The following is a 27,477-nucleotide window of genomic DNA, read 5'->3' as shown; positions in this document are numbered from 1 at the left end:
AAAATGGGGTCTGGATAGGATCACATCAGATTACAACATGGTGTTGTGATTCCCGTCTGTGTGAGACCCCTTAGGATTTTTTCAATGGCCTTGTGTCTTGGGACAGGGACAGGCTAGGGAGAGCCTAGACTATATCTAGGGCTGACTAGGGCATTTTCCCAGTTATCAAGGTCCTTTTAATTTTTGAGGTACAGTAATCAATGTGACTCACTGTGGGATTTTTTGTTTCCCAGACCATCACTGAGCTTGGGGTCGGCTGACCTTGAATAACATCATAACCGTAAGTGTTACTGTCCTCTGTCCCCACTCTGCAATATCGATGAACTGTGGCTATTGATTGTGTTGAGGCAGAGTTTTCTGATTTATTCTTTGTTGTAAGTCCGTATATTTTAATAATAGTATTAAACGTTATGTTTTAGACTGATACATACCACATATTTTTGTAGTTATGAATTGGGATGTGAGCTCATCTGTGTAGGCCCACATCCCAATTTACCATAGCACACAATGGAAAGTGCAGCTGGAGACACACTTTCCATTGTGTGAGCTGTCAGTGTTGTGCCGCTATTCAATGAATAGTGGGCAAAAAAACCTGACATGTCAGTTTTTCGTGCGGCCGCTAGGAAAGCCGTCCGGAGCATATACTATGTGTATACACTCCGGCTGGGATTCCATTAACTGCAGTGCAACATAAATTTTCTATTAATCAAGGCCGTTGTTGCAAATCAGCAACAAAGGCCATCATTAATAGAAAATTTACGTTGTGTGAACATAGCCTTATACTGTGCAACATATTCTTAATTAAAACACAGATAGGTATAGAAGACATAAATATGGCAGGCATGAAAAACAAGCCCTGTGTAAAACCTTGGTCAAAGCCAAAAAACTACTAGAAATTGGCATGAACTAGATAAACAACCATATCCCCACTAGAGATGAGCGAACCGGCCAAAGGTTCGGGTTCGTATGAACCTCAACTCTCGGCCTCTGATTCCCTCTGTCTGCTTGCTCCGTATAGAGGGGGGATACAGCCTGAGGACCGCCTGGAAAACTGGAATACAGCCATAGCCATAGGCTGTATCCCAGTTTTCTAGGCGGTCCTCAGGCTGTATCCACCCTCTCCACAGAGCGGGCAGACAGCGGGAATCAGAAGCCGAGAGTTCAGGTTCATACGAACCCGAACCATGGCCGGTTCGCTTATCCTTGATCCCCACATGCATAACTATAGGATGTGCAAAGGTAGCAGTTTCACTGGATGCCTGGTACCTGGCCCTAAGACATTTTTGTCATATAAGAAGACAAACATATTATAAAAGGCACATGGAAAACCTGGGGCCCTGTTGCAGAATTGAAATTAGTAGCCAAAAGCAACAAGTAAGTCACTCTTCAGCATGAAGACAATGGTATCATATATATATATATATATATATATATATATATATATATATATATATATATATATATATATAATTTTTATATTTTTTTCTGTTCATTTTATATGCCTAAGAATGAGCTATGAATTCATGAGGATTGGATTCCCAGAGGAATCATGTTTCTCTAAACTATGAACATAGTTAATAAAACTCCAAAAAAGAAGCTTTGTATAAGTAAATGCACAAATAGTAGTGTAGTTTCCTGCTTCCTGTGAAAAGAGGAGTGTGCAGATAAAGGGCATAGATGTCACTTTGAAAACACAAACCACCTTCTTTTCAGCTAATCCATTAAAAATCTAAACTGCTGTACGATAAGAATAAAGACAAAGAATAAAACAGCTGTGGTTTGTACAGCAATGCTTGTCTGAAGGTATTTTAAGAATGTGCCTGTGTCTGTTCTTTAAAAAAGTGTTTTTTTTTTATAAAAATATGAATTTATAATATTCCAAATGAGATAAACTGATTTTCATAAGGCTAGAGAAAGCATAAGCATTTATCCAGCACCATGAACGCTTTAAAAATAAATTTACATATATATATACATATATATATATATATATATATATATATATATATATATATATATATATATATATATATATTTTATTTTTTTTTTTATTTTTTTTTTTAAAGGGCAGAATTGCCCATTTTGGTCACTCCCCCCCCCTACCCCCACACACACAAAAATTAAATAAAAAGTGATTAAAGAATATACCAAAAAGTAATATTAAAGCGATTATTTTATGCAGGAAAGCTCCACCACCACCATGAGTAGTGCAGAGCTCTGGTCCCTGCACTTCCAGGATCAGGGCTGGCACAAACATTTGCCCATTCAGCTAATCAGTGGCTTAGGTGGGTAGGTCCCAATGCTGACCTTGATCCTAGGTTTGCTGTACCGCAGAAATCAGAGCTCTGTGTTACTAGTAGCAGCAGGGAAACGAGGAAGGTACTGTAAGTATAGGATTTTTTCTTTTTATTTACTACCTCAATAGAATTGTTAATATTCTGTTCAGGTGGTCAATGGTTAATATATCACAAAAATAGCAGACATTATTTGCACAATAATGGCTGTAATTATGAACGCACATTATTTTTGCATAGTGTGAACTTAGCCTGAAGATGTGTAAATTTAAATAGGTAGTTGTGATGGTCACACTCTCATTTGCTACTTTTTTTGTTTTCTTAGCCATAGGGGGAACTATGGCTCTAGAAAGGCGGACTTCTATTAAACAACACTTAAAAGTCTATTGACATAGAGGTGGAGCTGTTGCGATCAGGGCAGATAAAGAATATAGATTGTCAAAACGGTATTTCAACCTTTAGGCTATGTTCACACTACATAAGTTCTGCAGAAATCCCAGCCGTTGTTACAACGGCCGTGATTTCTGCGGTACTTACGTAGTGCTGCAGGCTGAGGGAATCCCGGCCAGAGTGTATACACATAGTATACACTCTGGCCGGGATCCCTGGCGGTGCCGTTGAAAACTGACATTTCATTCACTGAATAGCGGCCGCAGAAAGCCCTGTCAATTTACACAATGGAGCAGGCGGCTCTGGCCGCACGCTTCGTTGTGTGCTGTGGTGAGTTCTGATGCAGGTGCACACTGATGCGCCAGCATCCGAACTCAGCGGCGCTAAAGATCATCCGGCCGCTACAGCAGTACCTGCCTGAATGATCTTTTCTTACCGGCCGGGATGGAACGGCCAGTCTCATACTACGTGTGACCATAGCCTTAAAATGTATCCCCTTTCCACTGCATGGGAAATAAGTACCTGATTAAGGCGGTCTGACCACTAGTACCCCTATGATCTAAAGAATGAAAAACAACTGTATTTGGAGAAAAAATGGGAAGCCATTTTTGTGGAGAAAAGGTGCATAATACAAGACTGTGGGGGAGATTTATTAAGGTGTGCAGCAGCCATTCACAAGCTTGTGTGAATAAATTTCCACATTTCCTCTACGCCAAACACACCAGAGGGGCGGGGAAAAATGTTAAAGAACTCAGCTGGTGTAAAGAACCCAGAGCTGGTGTAGGTTTCACTATGTGTGCACCGGATTTATGTTACGCCTCCACATACAGTAAATCCAGGGAGCCTTAGCGCTGCAGGGACATTTTTTAAGCCGGGTACAAAAAACTCCAAACTTAATAAATGTCCCCTTGTGTGGTGGATCTCACAATTCATTTATTACATGTAGTAAACTTACAGTTAGTGCTTATACATTGTACTTTGCACATTGCCACCTACCCTTTTTATTAATGGAGAAAATCAATCAATCAATTTCTGCCAAGTTCCATTCTTCCTCTTGCAGAATAATTAAACCAACATGTAGTGTTAGTGTAATTATGAACATTCTTCCCGTGTCATTATTCCCGACCGCAGTAATATCATTTGTGTGTCAATTATTTAGCACAAGGGTGGTCATTTATACAATAAGCCTCACTGGGACACTTCTACAGCTCCAATATTATGATGAAACTGTAATGCTATTAAACAGATTAACCAAGACAGCTATTACATGAAAACAATTGACTTCAAACCAATGCTAAGCATGGGAGCGTTGACACCTATATAAAAGAAATGCTATATTCCAGACCCAACAGTATAATCATGGAAAAGCATAGTATTAGCAACCGACAGTCACCATAATCTTATAAAATAAAGAAATTATCCCTGTTATCTAAAAACTTCAGGACACTTTTTAATAAAAAGAGACAGCATGTTAAAAAGAATGGTGTCTTGAGTCCCACTGGCACGGATTGGGTTCGATTAACATTTAGGAAGGTCAGAGAGGAAAATGCTATGTTGTTTACGCAGACAGAAGGTCAAAAGAGTGATCTTACTAAATCAATAGTTTCTTCAGACTGTTTTAGATCTTTAAAATGAGACTTGTTTAAAAGAAAATGTTTAAAGACTAGCTTGTTAAATCTATCTCTTGTAGTGAAATCTATTTATCCCTTGCATTGAAATCTTTAAGATGCTCCGTTAGAAGTTCCTCTTACCCGTACTGTCATCATAGGCGATCGTGACTGTTTTCCACTTGAAAAACTGCACCAAATCAAGAATGGCTCGACTCAGTGAAGAAAAGTCTGGGTACAGGCTAACATAGAATGAATCCTTGTTATCCGAAACTTGATGTTTCCAGCGAGTTTGGATGTGTGGGACTCCAAGGGCATTACATATAGACTGGACTGCATTTGCCGAGGAACTGTGTGATGGTCCGAATATAGCTGCCACTCCCAGAGACAATTGTTCGCAAGCTAAAAAAAAAAAAAAGACAAAATGGAAAATTGTTCAGTATAAAAAATGTATATATGAAGCAGAAATGTCATTTAACTGTTATAGTTAGAGATGAGCAAACCGGGTTCGAGTCGATCCATTTGGTTTAGCATTTGATTAGCTGGGGCTGCTGAACTTGGATAAAGCTCTAAGGTTGTCGGGAAAAAATGGATACAGCCAATGACTATATCCATGTTTTCCAAATAGCCTTAGGGCTTTATCCAACTTCAAAGGCCACTGCTAATCAAATGCCAAAAGTTCGGGTTCGGATGGACTCGAGCATGCTCCAGGTTCGCTCATCTCTAGTTATAGTATGTTCTCACAGGATAGATATGCGGAGGATTCTCCATACCAGAAACTTTGTAGCAGAAATGCAAAAATATCCACAGCTGTAGATAGTACAGTACATATTTTTTTATGGCAGATTTAAAACTGAGGATTTTCCCCTGCATAAAATCTGCAACAAATTTGCCTTGGGTGAACATACCCATGAAATCTTTTTCTTATTAATACAACCCCTTTTTATATGAAAGCTTGGGCATAGAACAACCGATTGTTGTAGGTCCTGTTTTTGATATCCTTAGCAATCATACTAGAGAGGGTGTGGCCAGCCATAAACTTTTCACATTGTTGCGCCTCCCAAGAAAGTGTTTTGTTTTTACTTTTTTAATATGCCAACAATTCAAATGAATGAACAATCATAGAATACATGTATAGGCCAGGTAAACTAGAGTGAGGGCCCTCTTTTTTTAGCAGCTTCCTAATCAATTTGCACACCCAAGTATGATGTATTTGCCAGATAAGGGCACATGAAACTGGGTGTCTTCATGATAGCCTACTAAGCCTGAAAAACTCAGTAGCTAACCCAAGAGTCACATGAAAATAATTGTGATGTGCAAGGAAGGAAGGATGAGAGGAAGTGAGGGAAGAAGGACTATATTGTTTTTAGTCTACAGCAAGTAAGTACCTACAACAGTAAGTACCGTAGTGATCGTGATTGTTGTTGATCACAGCCGCAATTACTACGTTACATACGTGGTGCTGCTACTGAGGGAATCCCGGACAGAGTGTATACACTAGCGGCGCCGCATCTAAATTCAGCAACGGTAAAGATCAACTGGCCGGTACTGCAGTATTGGCCGGGATGATCTTTTCTGACACTGGGTCACGGAATAGCTGAGTGTGAACATGGCCTTACAAAAATAAAAAAAATACTTAATCTTCTCCATATCTTCCACCTTTAGCATATCTCTCTCTCTCTCTCTTTCTATAAGTTATTACAAATGTGATGCTCTTCTATAGATTTAATTTGCATTGGTGCATGCGGATGTATATCTAGAATGGACATAAATAAATACTTCAATGCAGTCGAATATAGATTAGCCTTGATTTGTATAGTTTTTGCCTTTGTCAAGAAGCTGTTTGCTGCCACTAGCCAATACACTTTAAGTGTTTAAAAATCCATTAAGGTTTGCTCTGTGCTGAACCCTAGGAGTGCATATGTATGTCTAATAGGCATTTACGTACTTTTATTGTGCTGATCTCTGCTCCCTCTTACTAATGGAAATGATCGTGAATAGGAAAGCTTGTCAAATTTATAGCATAAAGATGATTGTGAAAGGATTTTTTTTTTTTTTCACTTGCAGAAAAGAAACTATAAGGTTCTAATATGACCTTCGCAGTTTAATTGAGTGACTTTCAACCTCAAGTTATAACAAATATCTGAGAAAAAAAAGATAAATATCAATTTAATATCAAATGTACTTTTAATGTATGAATATTGTTTGAAATTTTGTATATACACACACATACATATATATATAATGAATAGATTGTAAGTTCTTCCTGCCAATCTAAATATTAGTTAATAGCCTTCTTAGGTTAGAGACAGCTAAGGGAACATAACTGGAACTAATTTAGGACAAGAGTAGGAGGTTTTGCGTTAAAATATACATACTGTAAAATGAAATTCTTATACATAATACATGCACTGTATCAACTTGAAAATATTAGACTGGCCGCACCACTGGGATCTTAGTTATGGACCACACAGTTGAGGCAACATGGCAAAACCTAACACCGATCCTGTAGAGGAAGCAAACTGATTTTACCCTTTCAAGGCTGCTTGACAATAGGTAGGAATGGATAAGCTTTGTTCAGCAAGAGTGGAAAGATTGTTAGTTAAAGTTAGTTTTTAAATCTGTCATATTGGACTTTTTAAAATTATATTTATGCCGTGTGAGGCTGTGGTCCCTTTTAGTAATAATATTTGGGGAAGGCAGCTGCCTAGTTAACTAGACGACAGCTTATAATGATCGTGATCCAAGATGGCCGCCTTCCCCGATATTTTTCTATAAAGTGGAAACATAGCCTCAAAGTTATATTTTGCACTAATGTATTAACACTATATAGCACTTTTTTGTTGCCTTTACCGGCTGTTGGACTGGCTTTGGGCCATCATATTATACAGACATGGATCCATCTGTTGGCTAAAATTGGAACAATTACTTTCCAAATCAATAATTGCTTATTTAGTTTGCAAGGACAGTGTATTAGATTTAGTTTTGGCTTGCTTTGAGAAAAAAAAGGCTATTAGGCTAAAATGGTTGTCATACCTCTATTGTAAGGCTTTTTATTTTTTATTGTCAGTTTATCATTTTTAAAATAACGTTGGTCATTGTGAGTCCAAAATTATGTTATTTTGAGGATCAGCCGCCCGCTGCAATAACAGCTGTTGGAACATTATTCTACTTCAGATAGACTAATTGGCCTTTGGGTGTGGCTTTAATTGAATTTAATAGTAAAAGTCCATTTAATTTTATAGTAAAAATGGAGACAGGATGGTGAAAAAAAGAAAAACTGTGTGTGAATAAGTAAAAAATAACATCCACTGTTTGTAAAAGATGTCCAAAAATGATTGTCATGATCATTATTTTTCCGCCCAGAAAATGTCTGTCAGTTGCATTGCACTGCAGTCAGTTAAATCGCCATAAGGCTATGTTCACACATTTTTTTCAGCTCTGTTAAAAATGACATCCATCATTTTGAGTCTAAAAAAACATCCGTTATTCAATACATTGTGTGCATTGGACGTCCGTCTTTTCTTTGATTTCAATGCATTGCCATTGCAGTCAGTAAATCGCTGCAAAAATTAACATTATTTTCTTTTGCAAAAGTGGACGTCTTTTCTCTAATTTTTAATTTGTGTGAACACAGCCTTAGGGTATAAACCCACACGCCGTATAAGCAGCTTATTTACTGCTGCGATACGCAGCAAATACGCAGCAAACACGCAGCAAATACGCAGCAAAAACGCAGCAGATTATATCTAAATAACTGAACACAGCATCAAATCTGTACCAACAAATCTGCTGCGTATTTGCTGCGTATTTGTTGCGTATCTGCTGTGTATACGGTGTGTGGGTTTGTACCCTTAAGAAGTTTATTTAAACACATGCGGGTATTTATTTAAATACATAAGGGTATCACTAAAGTTAAGGATGTTATTGTTGCGGGGAGTTTCATATCATGGTTGAAAAGGAGGTTTTTCAGTGTGAGAATCACAGATTAATTCAAGTTTTGAGGGGGCTGGGTAAAGCCAGAAATGGCGTGTCCCTTTTATATAGGAGTATTGTTAACACTATCACTAGAGGGAATGGGGCATGGGTGAAGTGGAAAAAGGTTTTTAGTCCCCTATCGGAGGTAAACTGGCAGAATATAGGGACAAACATTGATAGAGCTTCTCTTAGTGAGTCCTATAGGCTAACACAGTTTAGAATTTAGCAGTACAGTTACTATTCCTCAAAACAGCTTCATCGATTGGGGGTTCGAGAATCATCAGAATGCCCCAGATATGGAGAAATGGAGGCCTACTGTCAGGATTGTACCTGGTAAAACAACGTTCTCAAGCTCTGGTCACCGACTACGATCATGGCGGCAAAATTTACGTGCACACTAGTTATTTACTTGCATCATTTTATTAGTGCAGTTTTATTCTGCTGTGGGATTTCTATTGATTCAGGTTAACGCCCTGCTTATTGTTTGGGAAGATTTCTTCCAGCTGGTATACAGTTAACACCTTGCCTTGGATAATGACTGACAGCCAGGTCCTCCTGTCCAATCTCTCGTTTGTTTGCTTCAATCGTCTTTGAGACCGGGACCTGGTTTCAGATAAAGCTCAGTCATTTCCTAGGCCTGATGCCTGCTATAGGATTACACTTGCTGTACCTGTTTCAAGCTTGCGATTCCTGTGTATTCTGAACTCCTGTTTTACCTGACCTCGGCTTGCTTCTGACTGTTCTTTGGCTCTGTGATTCTGATCTATATTGTGATTCTCCTGGTTCTGACCCATTTTTGCCCGACTATCCACCATTGTGTTTTGTCTGTCTCTGTTATAGTCCTTGTCTTGTTTCACATGTCACCCTATTGCAGTGCAGGGAATGTCACCTAGTTGTCCGCCATCATTTAGGGTGGTCTAGTGGCAAGTAGGTAGGGACAGCGGGAGTGGGACAGTGTCAGGGCTTCACTTGTCTTTGTGAGTGTTTCCTTGTGTGCCCTAAACTGTCCTGACACCTACATGGCACACTTGATATGGGCTTGCAGGAAAATATAGAAATACTGGAGGGAGGTATGGGAAGTTATGAGTCAGAAAACTCAGAAGGACATTCCATATCGTGGGGAGGTCTCTGTCCTGGGGGATTCCACCAATTTGGAACATAATGAAGTTTTAATCAGTAAATGTTTGTTTCATGCGCGCTTAGTGACTCTTAAAAATTGGTTCTCCCCCAAGACACCGACTACCGCCGAATAGGCGCATTCGGCCGGGCAGACATGCCAGTATGAAAGAGTATGGTTCTCAAAGAGGAAAAATGGTTTGGGCAGATTCTTGAATATTTGGAAACTTTGGTAGGAATGTTCTCTTTACTTCATAGTTTGTATAACTTTGGAAAGTAAGTAAAGTTTTTTTTGGTTTGTTTTTTTTGCATTATGTTCTCTTTTGCTTATTGCTAGCCCAGGGATGGGTGGTGTGGGGACAGGGGCACGGGGGGATTAGGGGAAGAGGGTTTGGGGTTGCATAAGAGTGTCGGATTGCATAAGAACTCTACAAGGTTTTGAGGAGGTCGTTGTAGGTTTAATGAGTATTATATGATTGTACATGGCTGAATATGCATTGCATTGCTGGAAAGGTTGTGGCTCTTTATTTGCCTCCCTAACACATGCAGTTCTTGAGAGCTGTACCTTTAGGAATATATGTTCATATTCCGGTTACATGTGTTTTTCATAGAATTGCTAGAAAGCATAGCTACTTTTACGCCACTGAAGTTAAAGCCCTGCATTTCAGGAGTTGTGCCCCACACAGTGGCCATAGTCAGGGGACAGTAGTTTTCCCTAAACATTTTTGTTAGAAAAAAGAGGCATTTATGACTCTGAACTCCACATTGCATATATATAATATAATAATGTCCAGCTGTACCATTTCTACAGCTTAGTAACAGGCATTCATTAAATAACAATGCCATTTCTCTGCACTCCAGGAGAGATCCAGCACTGTCACTCTAAAGACCAGCCTTTGATATGTAGGTATGACTATGCTAGCTGAAAAATATGTTCATAATGTAATTTTACTATTTGAAAACAAGAAGGGCTATTAACTAACATTGTTTGTTTGAATCAATCATCAAGTAATTTGTATGGTTCATGACCAGCATCACATATAAAATAAAACCAGAATTTTGATTAGTTACTATAACACAATTTACATATGCATCATTAAGATTTTTTTTAAAGTCTGGCAGAAAGAAAAGCTAGCAGTTGACACAATATTCCATATTTTTTTTTATTTAAATGTAAAATGAGATTTTAAATACATTTAATTTGAATATATCTTTGAATATTACTGTGTCGGAATTGAGATAATTTACAGGTCTGGAAGGAAACTTTTAGAATAACTTGAATTCTCAAAGGTTTATTAAATAAAAAACTACAATGACCCAATGCCATTTGTAGGGATGTAGTTTGCAAAAATGTACTTCCTTAACAAAGCAAATTTTTGCAAGCATTGTTTAAAACAATTTGTAAAAAAAAAAAAAAAAAAAATTATATGCTCACTTGTCCACTCTCATCTGGTGTCCTCCTCTGTGTTTCCAGTGTCTTCAGTCACCTCCAGCCCTCTCAGTCATTTACTAACTGGGATGGAAAAGCTTCATGGCCAGTGATTGGCAATGAGGGCTAACACTGTCCAGAAAAGAGTGACAGCCTGCTCATTCTATCATTGGCCATGGCCACTGTCCTGTCTCAGTTGCTGAGCGGGCTGTCACTCCAGAGAGGAGGACACAGGAAAAGCACAGACAGGTAAGTATTAATGAACAAACAGCTGAACTACACCAAAACAACTAATCAATTCTCTAGCTACTTATTGTTTTCCAGTAGTTGGGATGTGTGTAAAAAGTAATTCTTTTGCAGACTTTTTAAAGGCTTCTATGTTTTTCACCTCATATGGATATGCAATAGGATTGCTTTCTTTTATCCATGTACTAAACCATGTCATGCATGCAGAATACAGAGCAATCTACTTGCACACTTGATATACTATGTATTCTGTATGTGTCATTCCATAAAGTTATCAAAGATTATGTTGTGGTAATGTTGCCTATTTACCATCCATACAACTATACGGTACAGCATGGTGTTATTCGTTTACAACATACTGCTACAATCCACGTAGGATTTGAGGATCCTTATATCATAAAAAGTAGATTCAGTTGCCCAGATATAGTAAAACGTGATGTGCAGACTTAAAGTAGACAGACTTCAAATGCACCAGATTTGCCAGTGTACTGCAGACTGCTTGACAAATCTGTTGCATCTGAAGACTACTCAGACTGTCTACTAAGTTTAGACCAACTATTAGTTTGCTTTAAGTACAAATCGGATCCATCATGCAGATTTGTGAGCCATGATGGGTCTGTTTAATTTGTATTGTAATTAGAGATGAGTGAACTTTTCAAAAGTTTGTTCCGACCGGACTTCCGGATATTTTTAAAAAGTTCAGTTCGACCGAATTTCGGATTCCTTCGGATTTCATAGTTTAAAGCATCTATATCATACGGGGGTAGTGTATTTGGTTGAATTTAGGGCTCTACATGTCAGTAACATCATCTTTTCAATATCTCAAAGTCAATTTTTTTTTAGACTTCAATATTCACCATTACATACTCTATGCAGGAAATTCACCATTACAGGGTCTATGCAGGAAAAAGGTCACAAATGCAGTGAAGGAGCAGCAGTAGTCATTGGAGTATCTGTATCTGTATCAGTATCTGTAGAGCACTTTTTTTTAGAGTTTTATTCTACACACATGCACAAGGTATATTTGTGTCTTAGGATAACACATATGACATATAAACTCTTACAAGGAGCCAACTATTGTACTTGGAATATCTGTAGAGCCCTTTTTCTAGAGTTTTATTCTACACAAATGCACAAGGTATATTTGTGCCTCAGGATAACACCTATGTCATATACACTCTCACAAGGGTGACAGTACAGTACTTATATATCTGTAGTGCACGTTTTTCTTCTGTGCACCCTTTGCTCTCCTATGCCTATTCTATCTATCTTTGGCCCTCTCTATTTTTTCTCTCAATCAGTATATGTTTCGCCTCTCTGCTTTCCTAACAATCTTGTGGTCTTTGTGTCAGGACTAGTCACTAAGAGAGACAAAATGGCAGACACAGACAGTGCACCCTAAGCTCAGCCCCGCCCACTGACTCTACCTACTTGCCCCCCTAGGCTAAACCCTAGGGCAGCAACTGGGCAGCGGTCCCTGTACTGGCTTGGTGGGACACAAAGACAAGACAGACAGACAAAACACAATAAAGAATAGTCGACAGTCCGGGTCACAACAATCGGGCAGCACAGTACAAAATCACAATCCAAAAGCAAGGTCAATAAACAGGCAGTATGGTCAGGGGCAGGCAGCTAGCAGGAATGGTCAGAAACACAGGCAAAGGGATCAGCATAAACAGAGCAAGAAAACCAGAACCAGGCAGAGACAAGCTCAATAACCGGCACCAGAATGAGCCTCAGCCAAACACTTATAGGGAATAAGGAGAAACTCCCAGCCCCTATTGGACAAGGCTCCTGGTTCCAAACAGAATCACCTGCAGATCAGAACTGGCAGCAGTTAACTCCTAAATAGCCAGAGCACACAGCAGATGGGTGGGGCTGAACATCATGATAGAAATAGGCCAGTGTTCAGACAGGGTTCAGGTTACTGCACAAGACATACAAAACACTGAATATCAGCGCCATCTCAGCTGCGCAGCACGAGCTGAGGGGTGCACGGAGTTCATCCCAGGCACATTCATGACACTTTGCTTTTGTAAATATTGTAAAGATTGCTAAACTTTGCCAGTCAGCGGCAATAGTGGCTTTAAAGGTGTTGTCCAACAAAAATATATTTCTTTCTAATCAACTGGTGTCAGAAAGTTATATAGATTTGTAATTTGCAAATAAGTCTTTGCATAAATATCACCTGCTGTATGCTCTGCAGGAAATGGTGTTTTCTTTTTCAGTCTGACACAGTGCTCTCTGATGCCACCTCTGTCCAAAGAAGGGAACTGTCCAGAGCAGGAAAGGTTTTCTATGGGAATTTGCTGCAGTTCCTGTCTCGGACAGAGATGGTAGCAAAGAGCACCATGTAAGACTGGAAGACCATGTAAGACACTTCCTGCAGAACATACAAATACAGCAGCTGTTAAGTATGGAAAGACTTGAGTTATTTGAATAGAAGTAAATTACAAATCTATATATCTTTCTGAAACCTGTTTATTTAAAAGAAAACGATTTTCGCTTTACAGAAACATAATGTTGTAAACAAATACTTTTGTGTCATTACTGAAACAATGCTCCAATGACAGAACATAGCCTTGAGACTAATAATTAAAACAGATCTGTAACCATAAAATACTAAACTTAAATAAATACCAGTCTAGCAGTTTAAATCAAACAGTGCAAAAAAAAAAAAAAAAAAAGAATGCACTGCCCTCCACTGTCCCTATACACCATTGCTACCATCTAAGTAATGTACTCAGCCAGCTGGAAACGCACCTGCCCTGAATACACTCCTCCCAGTGCAAGGACAGTGTGAGTTCACATCAGTAGTAGATGCAAAGGATTTCCAGCAACTCGGTATAGTCCAAAAACCTTATTAAAACTTCACATAGAATCCCCCAAAATAGACTATGATTAAGATTGCGTACGATTGAAATGCATGAGCATTCTTTATTTGTGGTTTTATGTTAAGCTTCAATAAAATTTTTGAACTATACAGCGTGGCTGGAAATCCTTTGCACCTATTACTACCATCTGATCTGATTCTGTACAAGCTGTCCGCTTCCTCTTGGTTCTTGGGATGTTTTGCTCCTGAAGGAAATGCCAGTTCAGTCAAGCACTGTGCTGAGCTGGAATTTTCAGGAATAATGAAAAGTCACATGAACTCAAAAGAAGAGAATACCAGAGGGCACTAGGTACCATCAAAAGGACAATAGTGGTGGATCAAGATAGGTGACTTTTTTTATTTTATTTTTACCTGCATCTGAAGGAATATAAAAATGAACCTTCCTATCCAGACAACTCTCCAGCAAAGGCAGAATATAGCATATTTATAGTTAAAAGTCCACTGTATTCTAGAGAAGTTTTCTCTTCCCACTATCCTCACATTACATCCGTTTTTTTTTTGTTGTTTTTTAAAATACTTTTAACCAAACATCATTTTTTATTGTACAGCTAAAATTCCAGTATACTTTTCACTATGATATGCTTCCATTAGGCTGCATTCACACGTTCCATGTTCCGCATGGAACATGGACGTGGAATGCCTGTAACAGACTTCTTCCCCCGCCCGGGCAGCATCTGTGATAAGATGCTGGGAGCGGGGGAACTGTACAGATGTGCACTGCGCTGAAATGACATTACAGCATGGGGCATATGAATACAGTTCCCCCGCTCCCAGCATCTTATCACAGATGCTGCCCAGGCGGAGGGAGAAGTCCGTTACAGGCATTCCAGAACACAGAACAGAACATGTGAATACAGCCTTAGGCTATGTTCACACTATGTAAAACTACGGCCGTAGTTCTCGCCGCAGAACTACGGGCATAGTTTTGCGGGGTGGAACATAGTCTTATTTTCAATGGGATCCCGGCCAGAGCGTATACACATCGTATACGCTCCGGCCGGGATCCCGTGCGGCGCCGGAAAAAACTGTCCGGCCGCTTGCTTCACTGTGGGCTATGGGGAGCTCTGATGCGGGCGCGCACTGATGCGCCCGCATCAGAGCTCTGCGGCCGGAAAGATCATCCGGCCGGTACTTAAGTATCGGCCTAGATGATCTGGCCAGAGACCGGCCGTTTCATCACCAGGCCGGGGTCACGGAACGGCCGGTCTCTTACCCAGTGTGAACATAGCCTTATTAAGAAATTATGGAGGAAGATCATTTTTGATTACTCTAGCTTTTTTAGAAACTTTCATATAGAAACCTTTTATACCTACCTATATACAAAACTGAACTTTATTCTACAAAGCCAGTTTGATTACTCACCAAACAATAAAAAAGCTGGTAATATATGATGATATGCTTAACCAGAACTTAAAGGGAATTTATTATCAGAAAATGAACTTTTGTTTAAATCCAATTTATGCTAAACATATTTTTAAGAATAATTGGTGATTTGTTCTTTCTAAGTTCATTTCACAATTTATAGTATCAGTATTTTTATATTTAAACTTTTAACGTAGGAAACGAGAACATTACCTTTTCTAGATGCTTCAAAGCTGTCATAGAGGTTTATTCTTTGAGTATCATATGTTAAAGTAGTGTTTGGAAGTAATGTCCTGTTTCTGTTAATTGTGTTCACTGCAAATCTGAAGGCTAGCTCTTCTGCTCCAAAGGGCCCAGATTCCACATATTCAAAAATTCCCCCTGAAGATAAAAAGAAACATTTATTTATAAATATGATTATACATTTCTACAAGAACCTCAATAATTAAGATATTGAATTTCAGTTTAAAAAAAAAATCTCAACTTTAAGTTTAGAGATTAGTGCAACTTGAGCATGCTGAAGCCCGATCATTCGGCATTTGAATAATAATGGCTGAAGAAGTTGGATATAGCCGAACGGTCGGGCTTTAGTATGCTCCTTACATGGCAGGATATACTATATATATATAATATATATATATATACGTATATATATATATACTATAAGAAAATATATACTACTTTATAATATATTTTCTCATTTAAAGCCAGTACGTCTTCAATAGTAGAATATTAAAGATGGATCCCACAATTACTGTGTCTTCTATTCTCCCAAAAAATACACTTCTTAGTAACAAGAAACAAAACATTTTGACACTACAATCTTTGTTTACTATGATAACATCTTTTAAATTGAAGCTGGCTTGGCAATCAGCCACATGAGAAATGTAGAATTACAGGCTGGCATGTCAGATAAATGGACAACTCTGTAACAAATGGACAGGCCAGCTTTTGTAAAAACAAAAACTGTTCTTTGTTAGTGGTCCACTGCTCTATATAACATAGTGGGGTCTTTTGATGAAAATATCCTCCATAAGTCATATGGAGAGGAGTTGTCTTTGTGAGAAAATACTTAGTGGCTTTGGTGTACTATAGCGTTCTGTAAATGGAGGTTATATTACAGTATGTATCTTCACAGTATTAGGTTATGTTCACACAAAGTATGTTTTCGTAAAAGTACAGCCATTGTTGCAATCGGCAACAATGGCCATACTTTGTAGGAAAACATACGTTGCCTTGCCTTCTATGGGTTCCCGGCAGGAGCACATACACATCGTATAGGCTCTGTCCGGGATCCCCCTCGGCGCCGCAAAGAATTGACATGTCAGTTTTCTGCGGCCGCAATTCCTTGAATAGAAAACCATGTCAGTGCACACTATGAAGCAAGCGTCTCCGGCCGCTTGCTTCATAGTTCGCAGTGGGGAGTACTGATGCGGGCACGCACGGATGCGCCCGCATCAGAACTCTGCGGCATGAAAGATCATCCGGCCAGTACACCCCTAAGCTGATGAAGGCCATGCTTGGCCGAAACGCGTCCTTGTACCATATGTTTGCTACACTACAATAAAGAAGCATCATTTACTTGGTGAGTGCCGGGCTCTTCCTTATATCGGTACTGCAGTACCGGCCGGGAAGATCTTTTCAGAGACCAGCCGCTCCGTGACCCGGCCGGGACACGGAAAGGCCGGTCTCTTACGCCATGTGAACATGGCCTTATGAATCATATGATAAACAGATTACATATAGGCCACTAGAAAAAGCAGTATGTTTGTGGGGACAGACATTTGTGGTCATTATTGATTTTTCAAACACAACCTTTAAAGTTCGAATTAGTTTAAAAATTGAATTATAATAGCTGTAGAACTTAAGCACATGTTTAAAAAAATTAGTGGGATATTATACAGGGCTTTGTAAAAGAAAAAAAAAGAGTAGAAAAAATAAGAAACTAGTATGACGGAGAATGTGGTTTCATGCAGAGAAACACATGCTGTCTCTATTGTTACCGAAGAGCCACATTTAAAATTGTAATTATAAAAATACTGCATTGTTTAACATATTTAGTAAAGATCAAATCCTTACGGAATTGAAAGTGCTTTTTGATTTACAAAGTTGCTCATAAATCTGGCCAAACGCTGTCTTTGTTAAAAGTATTAAAAATATTTTCAAGTGACTGTGTAGTTCATCCTGGAAATAAATATTAGATGTCAAAAAGAAAGATTTACGTCCTGACTGTGCATTAATAGCGTCTAAAGCTAATTTATGAAAAGAAGAACAGGTAAAAAAAATCTAAATCCTAGACGGGCATTTTGGAACCAGACAAATTAATCTCTATTTCTAAAACTATATTAATTGTTGAAATAGTGTAAGCATCCTTGCATAATTTCTTTCTTTCTTTCTTTTTTTTTTAAATCAAATTTCATAAAAGGCTAAAGGCTATATCTACATAGCAGATTAATTTTCTGAACTTTCTAGCAGTTCATATACATTACATTTATAAAAGTTTGATGGGAAAATCTACTTCTAGAGGTTTATGAAGCATCTCAGCCACTTAACCTGTGATTTAAAGCAGCTTCAAAGTACGTATAATTCAAGTTTTAATTAAGCCGTTATGCATCTACCTGGCACAAAATCATGGTGCTTGTTTTTACAGCGATCAGCTAAAATATATAAGAGAGATGTGTATTTAAAGGTAAATTTCATCTTCTAGCCTAAATGTAATTTAGAAAGAATTTAACCTCTTAGTGACCCATCATGTACCTATTCTGTCATGGGTCACTAGGGTTACAGAGAGGACAAGAGGACTCCATGAGCCCTCTATGTATCGAGCTGTTTCCAGCTGTTAGCCATTTTATTAGCAATATAAATGCCTCTGTCAAAACTGACAGCAGCATTCAAATGCAGTTAAAAAGGTGTGCCCATTGGTCTTGTGGGGGTATTCTTAACCGGCCAGGCCTAGGTGATGTTCTGACATTGGTCCCGGCTCAGGAATTTACTAGGATTCCTTCAGTAGCCCTTAGTAATCGATCACAGATAGGATAGATCAATGTAGTAGATATGTGCTGCATTGATCCCTATGAGCAATCAAAGTATTGCTCATAGCATTCCCCTAAGGGGACTGCAAATTAATGTCAAAAAAGGGAAATTTTTAAATAAAAAATCCCATCCTATAATAGAAGTTTAAATCTTCCTTTCCCATTTTAAAAATGAATAAATAAAAATGAACAAATGTGACAAAAGAAAAACTGTGTGTGAACAACTAACAAAAAACGTCCGCTGTTTGCAAAAGACATCCAAAAATAATGATCATGTTCATTATCTTGACATCTGCGGTAAAAACGTCCATATTTCAATACATTGTGTGCATTGGACGTCCTTCTTCCCATTGACTTCAATGCATTGCATTGCATTCAGTTAAATTGCGGCAATAAAGGATGTTATTTTAAATGTCATAATCGTATGGTATTTTTGTATCTGCTGGGTGTGGGTAATCCACTGATGAACTATTGATTATTGATCAATTATTGATTGTGGACAATCATTTTAAAGCTATATCCATATTTTGTTTCTTTTCTTCTAATAAACAGACGTTGATTGAAATGAAATGAGCGTCCATTCTTTTCTGCAAGGGCCGAATTGCAATGAAGTGAATGCAATGCCGCTGTGTTTTGAAATTGTTATTTTAACAATAGAACGGGCGTTAAAACAATGAAAATGACTATTATTTCTGGACGCTGTTCGGACGCTTTACATTGTAGTGAACGGTTAATTGATTTGCATGCATACCCAATATTGCCTGCAATTCAATCATAAAAAAAATAATGTTCCTGCTGCCAATACAGTAGTACGTTCTGAATGCCACCCAGTGGCCGTCAGTTATAGGATGTGTGAACATAGCTTAACTCAGTTGCCAGCTATAGAGATTTTTATTTGAGATTTAAAAGGTTAAAAATCAATATTTATAGAATATAATAGTAAAATTTGGCATGTTATGTACTAACATAAGGATTGTGTTTTTAAGACACTGTAAGGGTAGCTTCACACGGGCGGGCTCGCAGCGAGATTCTCGCTGCGAGCCCGGCAGGTCCTGGCAGTTCCCATAAACTACATACTTGCTGCGGACCGCAGCGAGTATGTAATTGTACCGCGCTTAACTCCTTCTACTCCCGCCCGGCTCCCCCGCTGTAAGCAGCATACATTACCTGTCCTTGCTGCTCGGGTCCGGCGTCCTGCTCTCCCGTCCGGCCAATTAGTGTGTTGCCCAGCCGCAGCCACTGATTGGCCGGGCGGGAGAGCAGGACGCCGGACCCGTGCAGCAAGGAGAGGTAATGTATGCTGCTTACAGCGGGGGAGCCGGGCGGGAGTAGAAGGAGTTAAGCGCGGTACAATTACATACTCGCTGCGGTCCGCAGCAAGTATGTAGTTTATGGAAACTGACAGGACCTGCCGGGCTCGCAGCGAGAATCTCGCAGCGAGCCCGCCCGTGTGAAGCTACCCTAAAGGGTAGTTCGACATTAGCAATAAAGAGCTACAAAAATGTTGATATTCAGCCCTAGTCTAGAGTTAGTGCACTCACACGTGTGTGAATTTGTGTTTGAAATGTAAACTAGTGACTGGAACAATTTGTCTAGCACCGAGAGAATGATAAAATGAAGGTCACAGAAAGGACATAGTTATGGTATGGTAGATAGAACTGAGGGAAACAAAACCTTTCCAGAATATAAATGAAGGCTGGGCAATCGCTAAGAAAGAAACTGACAAGCAAAGTAGAAAATTCTGGCTCAAGTAAAAGGAAAATAACAATAGATTTGATAGATTTTGTTAAGGCAACTGGAAAATTGTTACATGAGGAATATGAATACAAAAATATAACGCATGTAAGCTGGCATGCTGGTGAAGTGGAAGATTGTTTCTCAAGTGACAATGGAATTCTAAACAGAAATGATAGACACAGTTAATGTGCTCGTGATGGGCAAATTCAGCTTCTTGTAAGATGGGAAGCAAACCTTTGTTTTGTCTGAGGAAAGCAATTTAGCAACATTGCCTCCGTGGAGAATTTAAAAGAAGACATATATTTCTGCAACAATCAATTGTGATAGGATCCTTCACATAAAATTAATCTAGTCTACTTTGAAGGGTGATACACAATGTCGTATTGCTAGCTTCATAAACAATACGTGGATTACGAACAAACAGCCTGATTTAGATTAAAACTGCTCTTTTTACTTTCACCTTGTATGGTTCAGTGAATGAGGTTTGCAAGATGAGAGCACCTTTCCTAGACATATAAATGTTAATAATTTTTCTCTACGATATATATACATATATATATATATATATATATCAGACATTTTCTCTATGTCTGTACTCTAATTGCACTGTGCAGCAGCCAATCCACAAAATTACCCTCCACCACGGCTTCATGCCTGCCGATCGTACACCCAGGAGTTTCAGCTGTAAATGACAGCCAATGGTAGTGCTGTTAGGGTATGTTCACACTGAGCAAATGGCGCAGAATTCCGTTGCAGAACTCACCATTGCGGTATCTCACCAGCTTCACTGTCAGACAATGTTTCTATTGGAGGCCTCGCGTGCCTCCACTCTCTGCTCAAAGAATTGACATGTTAATTCTTTGAGAGGAGAGCGGAGGCACGTAAGCCTTCCAATAGATAAATAGAAGAACCCGGCACTCACCAGTAGATTTGCTTATTTATTCAAGTGCAGCAAACATCAATGTTAAAGGCAGGATGCGTTTCGCCATACATGGCCTTCATCAGGTAAGATTTAGCTGATAAAGGCCATGTATGGCCGAAACATGTCCTGCCTGTAACACTGATGTTTGCTGCACTTGAATTAATAAGCAAATCTACTGGTGAGTGCCGGGTTCGTCTATTTACCTATCGCTGGACTTACCCACCTCATGCACCACCCCACTGTTGGAGTGCCGTCCTCCCTACCTACCAATAGAGATGCAGTCTGACACTGAAGCAGGCCGGATTCTGTGGTAGAGAGTTCCGGCACAGATTTCTGCCCCATTTGCTCAGTGTGAACATACCCTTACCATTAGATTCTTTGTACAGGGAAGTTACCTAAACGCCTCCTCCTATGTGGATGGCATTGCCATAATCTGTTTACAACTTTCTGCCTGAATGTTATATTTATTTCTCCTGTTATATATTTTATGCTTAATCCAAATTCATATACTATTATATTACTGTTATAATGTTGGATGTTTTATATGTTTAAAAATACTAATAAAACATAGTACATCAAGTAGTACTTCTAAGGTTAAAAAAATCATATACATTTTTCATTTCATTCATTCATTTACATTTCCACCACAGTCTGACCAAGTAGATAAAAAGCTTTTAAATCCTGTATTTACTGTACATTATAATGTACCCAAAGATTTTGAAAATAAATCGAATGTTTGCGCAGAGGCATAATAAAGCATAAAACTAGCATAGTACCTAAAAATGTCAACCTAACATTTTTACGGTTTTGGGCACTTTTTCTATGGAATGATATAAAACATACTGTATGTGTTCTACAGTATATGTTCTGTATTTAGGTATGTTACTTTTGTGAGTCTATGTTCACGTTTTTTTTTCTGGACGTTGTTTGATACTTAAAACAACAAAAAGTATTTTGAGTATCAAATAACGTTAGTGGTTTAGCATGTTTTAGTGTCTTCCAATGCAATGACGGCCAATGGAACATTATTCGAGTTCAGGTGGACTGATTGGCCTTTGATTGTGTCTTTAAAGGGGTAGTGCGGCGCTCAGAAATTATTCACAGAATAACACACATTACAAAGTTATACAACCTTGTAATGTATGTTATGTCTGTGAATCGCCCCGTTCCCCGTGTCCCCCCCCCACCCGTGTACCCGGAAGTGTTGGTGCATTATACATTACCTGATCCGTGTCGAGGGCCGTCCGCTATCTTGTGCCAAATGTCATCTTCGGACGGACGGACAGCCGAGTCGTTGCCGCCCGTCCCCCCTACGCCGCATCACAACTGTGCTCAGCCGCGATTGGCTGAGCACAGTTATGCTCAGCCAATCGCGGCTGAGCATCGGATGATGCTGCAGAGGGCGGCCGGCATTCGGGACAGTCGGAGCTCGAAGAAGACGTCACTCGCTGAAGATCAGAGACTGGTGTCGGCACGTGACAGGTGAGTATAGCGCACCACACTTCCGGGTACACGGGTGGGGGGGAATGGGACACGGGGAAGGGGGCCATTCACAGACATAACATACATTACAAAGTTGAATAACTTTGTAATGTGTGTTATTCTGTGAATAATTCTTTACCGCCGCACTACCCCTTTAATTAAAAAGTCGTCAAATTAGTGTTCATGACAATTAATTGTGGATGTCATTTTGCAAACGATGGATTGTTCGCACACAGTCTTTTCACCGTCTTTACTACTAAATTCAATGGACGTTAAAAAAAATCACACCCAAAAGGGCCTGAATTAGAATTATGTACCAACAACCATCACTGTAATGACAGGAACCAAAAATGCAAAATGATGAATGAAAAAAGAAGATGGACAGAAAAAAACGGATCATTGCCTTTCTATGTTTACTTTAACAGCATATGGTCAACATGGTGGCTCAGTAGTTAGCACTGTTGTTTTATAGTTTGGAGATCCTGCCTTAAAATTAGATTTTCTTGGAATCTGCATATTGTCCTTCTCTGTATGTCTCTCACTCATTGCTTCCAAAACCGTGCTGCTAGATTGATTGACTTTCTTTGCGATTGGCCCAATTATTCAATTAGAAATTGGATTTAGAGTTCCAACTAGGACAAGGACTGATATAAGTATTGACAATCCCTGTACAGGGTTTTAGAATACATTAATGCTATATAAGCATCAGGAAAAGGTACTGTTAAATATAGAACCTTAATCCTTCCCGCCCTGAGGCATAACAGTATGTCATGAAAACTATGCAGTTCCCATGAGCTATCACAGTTCTGCAATGGTGCAAGAGCTGTGCTGGCTGTATTATACAGCTCATATCCACCTACAATATTAAGGATCAGAAATACATTTTATATATTTTGTAGCCTCTGATGTCCTGATCGCAATGCACCCCTCCCCCTCCATTTCCTGAGATATAGAGGTTTTGATATTGTAACATTTCAACTTACAGCTGCCCCTAAACAGTCAGGTGAGCATAAACTAAACCTAATTCCCAGCATATTCATAGTGGAGCCTATGCATGTTATACATAATCCCTAGAGATTAGGGCAGTGTTCCTTTAACAAGATTCCTCAGCCGTCTTTTAGGGCAGCTGTCAAAATGCCGGTCGTCAACATCAAATGATCATGAATAGTGATGAGTGAACATCCTGATGTTCGGTTTGGATCTTGAACACAAACTTAAACAAAAAAAAAATCGGTTTGTGTTCGCTGAACATTCAGGAACCAATAACAAACATACAGTAGAAGCGTATGTTTCGGTCTACGCACATGTGTACAGATTATCGTAGAATACGTAATAACTTAATTGCGTAGCATTAGCGTATCTTTTATTCACTTGTGTGTATATACTGGCACACAGCACAGCCAGACAAAAAGATAAATGGAAAAAAAAAATAATAATAATAAATAAATATATATATATATATATATATATATATATATATATATATATTAGCCCTAAAAAGGACTGTTGGGTTCTTAAGTTTTTTTTCCACAGAGGACGCCTGGTCACTACAGGGTTAAGAGATGAATCCTTATAGTGCTAAAGCACTGGGTTCTGTCATCCTCCCTACACTGACAATTTCACAACATTCTAAGCCCTACTCAGTCAGCTCGCCCTCCTTACACTGACTAACTACCACTGTGAATATTACTGCTTAACTAAATTCAAATGCTGTCCCTGCTTGTTTCACTCTCCCTACTGAACGGCAAAAAAATCAGGAAAGACTGAGAACATTCGCTTCATTGTTGCTTTTTATAGCATGTACGTAACGTTCTGTACGTAATGACGCTAACCGTACAGCCAATCACAGTAATGCCAGTAGTGAACATGGCTACTACATTACCTGATGTGCCCTTCCTTCCCCACATGTTCACTGGCTTTTTCAAATTGGTGTGAGGAAACATACACAGTTTCGAACATCCCGAGATAAACATTCGCATGTTTGAAAATGATGGTTATAACCATTCCAATCATCAAATCAATTGTTTGTGATCAGCGAACACAAACAATTAGTGTCATGCTTGAACGAACATACAAACATTTCCGAACACGGTCGCTCATCACTAATCATAAACATTATTTGCAACCACCATTATCAATAGACTACCGTCATTTGGTCCTAAATCCTGTAGTGGGAACATAGCCTTATAATAAGATATAGGAACCCATTCATCTGTTTATCGATCACACAGACTATTAAGGAGATTTATCAAACATGGTGTAAAGTGAAACTGGCTCAGTTGCCCCTAGCAACCAATCAGATTCCACCTTTCATTCCTCACAGACTCTTTGGAAAATGAAAGGTGGAATCTGATTGGTTGCTAGGGGCAACTAAGCCAGTTTCACTTTACACCATGTTTGATAAATCTCCCTCTACGTGTGTAACAATTTTAATACTGAGACAACTTTTGATACTTGTGTACTAAGTACTTCGAATATTGAGTACGTTAGTTTTAAATGCAAAAACAAAATAAACATGACATCAATTCCTGTTAATCGCAGGGAAAGAAACACTCCATGATCCAACATGTTCATCAACTATTGTACTTCTTTTCTTTTAATAGCGACCTCGCTTACAGTGAGTGACATGTATTGGATCACTTTAGACCTAATTAGACTAATCCTCTCATTTATTTGAATTATGTTTACTGGATGTCAGCCGTAATTACTGGAAGTATAAACCTTCGGATCATACGCCACATCTACTAAGAATATACCGTGATGGAATGATTTCCGAAAAAAAAAAAGCTGGACCAACAGCTAATCTGCAAAGAATAATTCATGACTCGCACCTTTTCTAATGAAAACCTTGATTGCTCCTTGATTTACGGACTGCTAAGCATATTGTGAAGCAATTTTAAAGCGTTTCATTTCTCCCACAATAAAATGGCGCTCTAGCATTTTATCACAACAAGGTACATATGTCCTAAAGTAACTTTCTTTGCTTGATTTCCCAAGTGGAACTTTCATCTCTGTTCATGACAGCCCTTTTTTCAGTGAATGATGCTTTTTAGTCTAAGAGTACATGAGTACATTTGCAAAGTTACAACACGCTTTTTCAATTTAAATTGTGCAATAAACAGCAACAACCTAATTTCTTTATGATACAAAATTTAAAAGTCATAAATTACGATTAAAACTCTGGAATCTTGGATAGTTTCTCTGGTAAACAGATTTTTTTACAAAGTCAATGTATGGCTATGTTCAGACAACGTCAAAAATAGAGAAAAGGCGGCTGATTTTGCTAATTAAAAAAACTTCCGTTTTTGCTGCGATTTAACTGACTGCAATGGCAATGCATTGAAGTCAATGGGAAGATGGACGTCAAATGTGCACAATGTATTGAATAACGGACGTTTTTTACCACGGACGTCAAAATAATGAACAGGATCATTATTTTCGGATGTCTTTTGCAAACAGTGGACGTTTTTTATTAGTTGTTCACACAGTTTTTCTTTTTTCACTGCTTTCTCCCTTTTTACTATTAAATTTACTAAACTTTTCAATTAAGCCACATTTAAAGGCCAATTAGTAATCCCAAACTAAAATAATGAGCAAACACTAGTCATTGCACTAAGGGGAGGCAAGACAGCTAAATGACGTTTGTAATTTTAGATTCAAAATAACGGACTTAATTTCAAAAGGAGCGGAAAAAACGTTGTGTGAACATAGCCTATTGCTGCATTTTGGGGTCTGTATTATGCTGGTTTCAAACGTGCTGGGCTGCATTCAGGACGTTTCTACAGCCAATACCTCTGTTTTGGCTGCCATATGAATTACGAATGCACCATGGAAAAGTTTTTGTGGATTGAAGGTAAGTTCACACACAGTATGTTTGCTCAGTATTTTGCAACCAAAACCAGGAGTGGAATAAAAATACAGAAAGGCTATGTTCACACACAGTTGAAATTTAGTGGCCGTTATTTGCCATTATTTGCCATTAAATGGCGTCATCCACTAAATTTCAACAGTAATTGAACATAGCCTTTTTGTATTTTCAATCCACTCCTTGTTTTCATTGCAAAATACTGATCAAAAATACTTTGTGGAACATAGCCTGAGAGAATCAATTGTGGACATTATATACGGCCCTAAAAAATTACTGAATGGCTATGTTCACACAACGTTTAACAGCGTCCGTTACTGTTGCGTCCGCCGGGCTGCATTTAGGACGTTCGAGTGCAGGAACGCTTTCTTTTTTTTTACTATTGATTTGCGGGCACCATCAGGTGTGCCGCAAATCAATTAGCCATTCACTTCAATGTAATGTGCGGCCGCTGCTGCACTTTACATTGTGTCAACAGCTATTATTTCCGGATGTTGTTCCCCGAACATAATGCTGTGTGAACACAGCGGGCAGCATTGCATTGACTTAAATGCAGTGCCACCCCTGCAGTAAAAAACAGATGCTGATTCCATTGCAATCAGCATCCGTTCTTTACTAAAATATTACGTTGTATGTACATAGCCAATGTGTAAATGTAGTCTTACACTAAGCTCCAGGTACTACAAAGAAATGAGAAATGGGCTGAAAGAGTAATAAACATTAGGTATTTACTATATGTTTATTGCTAGCATTAAAAACATAAAAGTAAATAGACATAGGAATTAAATAATACTATCCTGCACTGTTATTTGGTGGTTAATACAACATAATTAAGATATTCCATTATTGGAAACAAAATTTTATCATGAGTGATCAAATGTATACATTGTAAGCTTTACCACAGCAGGATATCCTGCTGTGGTTTCAATGTTTAGAGGATAAGCACTCTATAGAGAGCAAACAGTAATAGACTTATGTGTATTCATCCATGGAATGAGACTGTGCTGAAGCCAGGATATTGTCCACAGGAATCCTTAGGAGACCTGAATATTTTCTGTATTCATCTTCTCTTTTTGTACACTTTATCGGGCAGCTTAACTATTATATATAATCACTCTTACATG

At 38.7% G+C, this 27,477-nt stretch overlaps 1 protein-coding gene across 1 annotated transcript in view; it reads right to left on the bottom strand.

Moving 5' to 3' along the window:
• Positions 1-27,477, bottom strand: part of GRIK2 (glutamate ionotropic receptor kainate type subunit 2) — a 521,506-nt gene that overhangs the window by 289,186 nt on the left and 204,843 nt on the right. The window contains exons 2-3 of the mRNA XM_069973610.1: positions 15,529-15,696; positions 4,436-4,693 (exon numbers count right to left, since the gene is read on the bottom strand). Of these exons, the coding sequence (XP_069829711.1) occupies positions 4,436-4,693; positions 15,529-15,696 (426 nt within the window). The remainder of the gene's footprint in view (positions 1-4,435; positions 4,694-15,528; positions 15,697-27,477) is intronic.

Source organism: Dendropsophus ebraccatus, chromosome 6 (genome assembly GCF_027789765.1).
Source record: "Dendropsophus ebraccatus isolate aDenEbr1 chromosome 6, aDenEbr1.pat, whole genome shotgun sequence".
Taxonomy (NCBI): Eukaryota; Metazoa; Chordata; class Amphibia; order Anura; family Hylidae; genus Dendropsophus; species Dendropsophus ebraccatus.
Note: the sequence above shows the minus strand (reverse complement) of the source record. Positions and strands in the feature narration are given on the sequence as shown.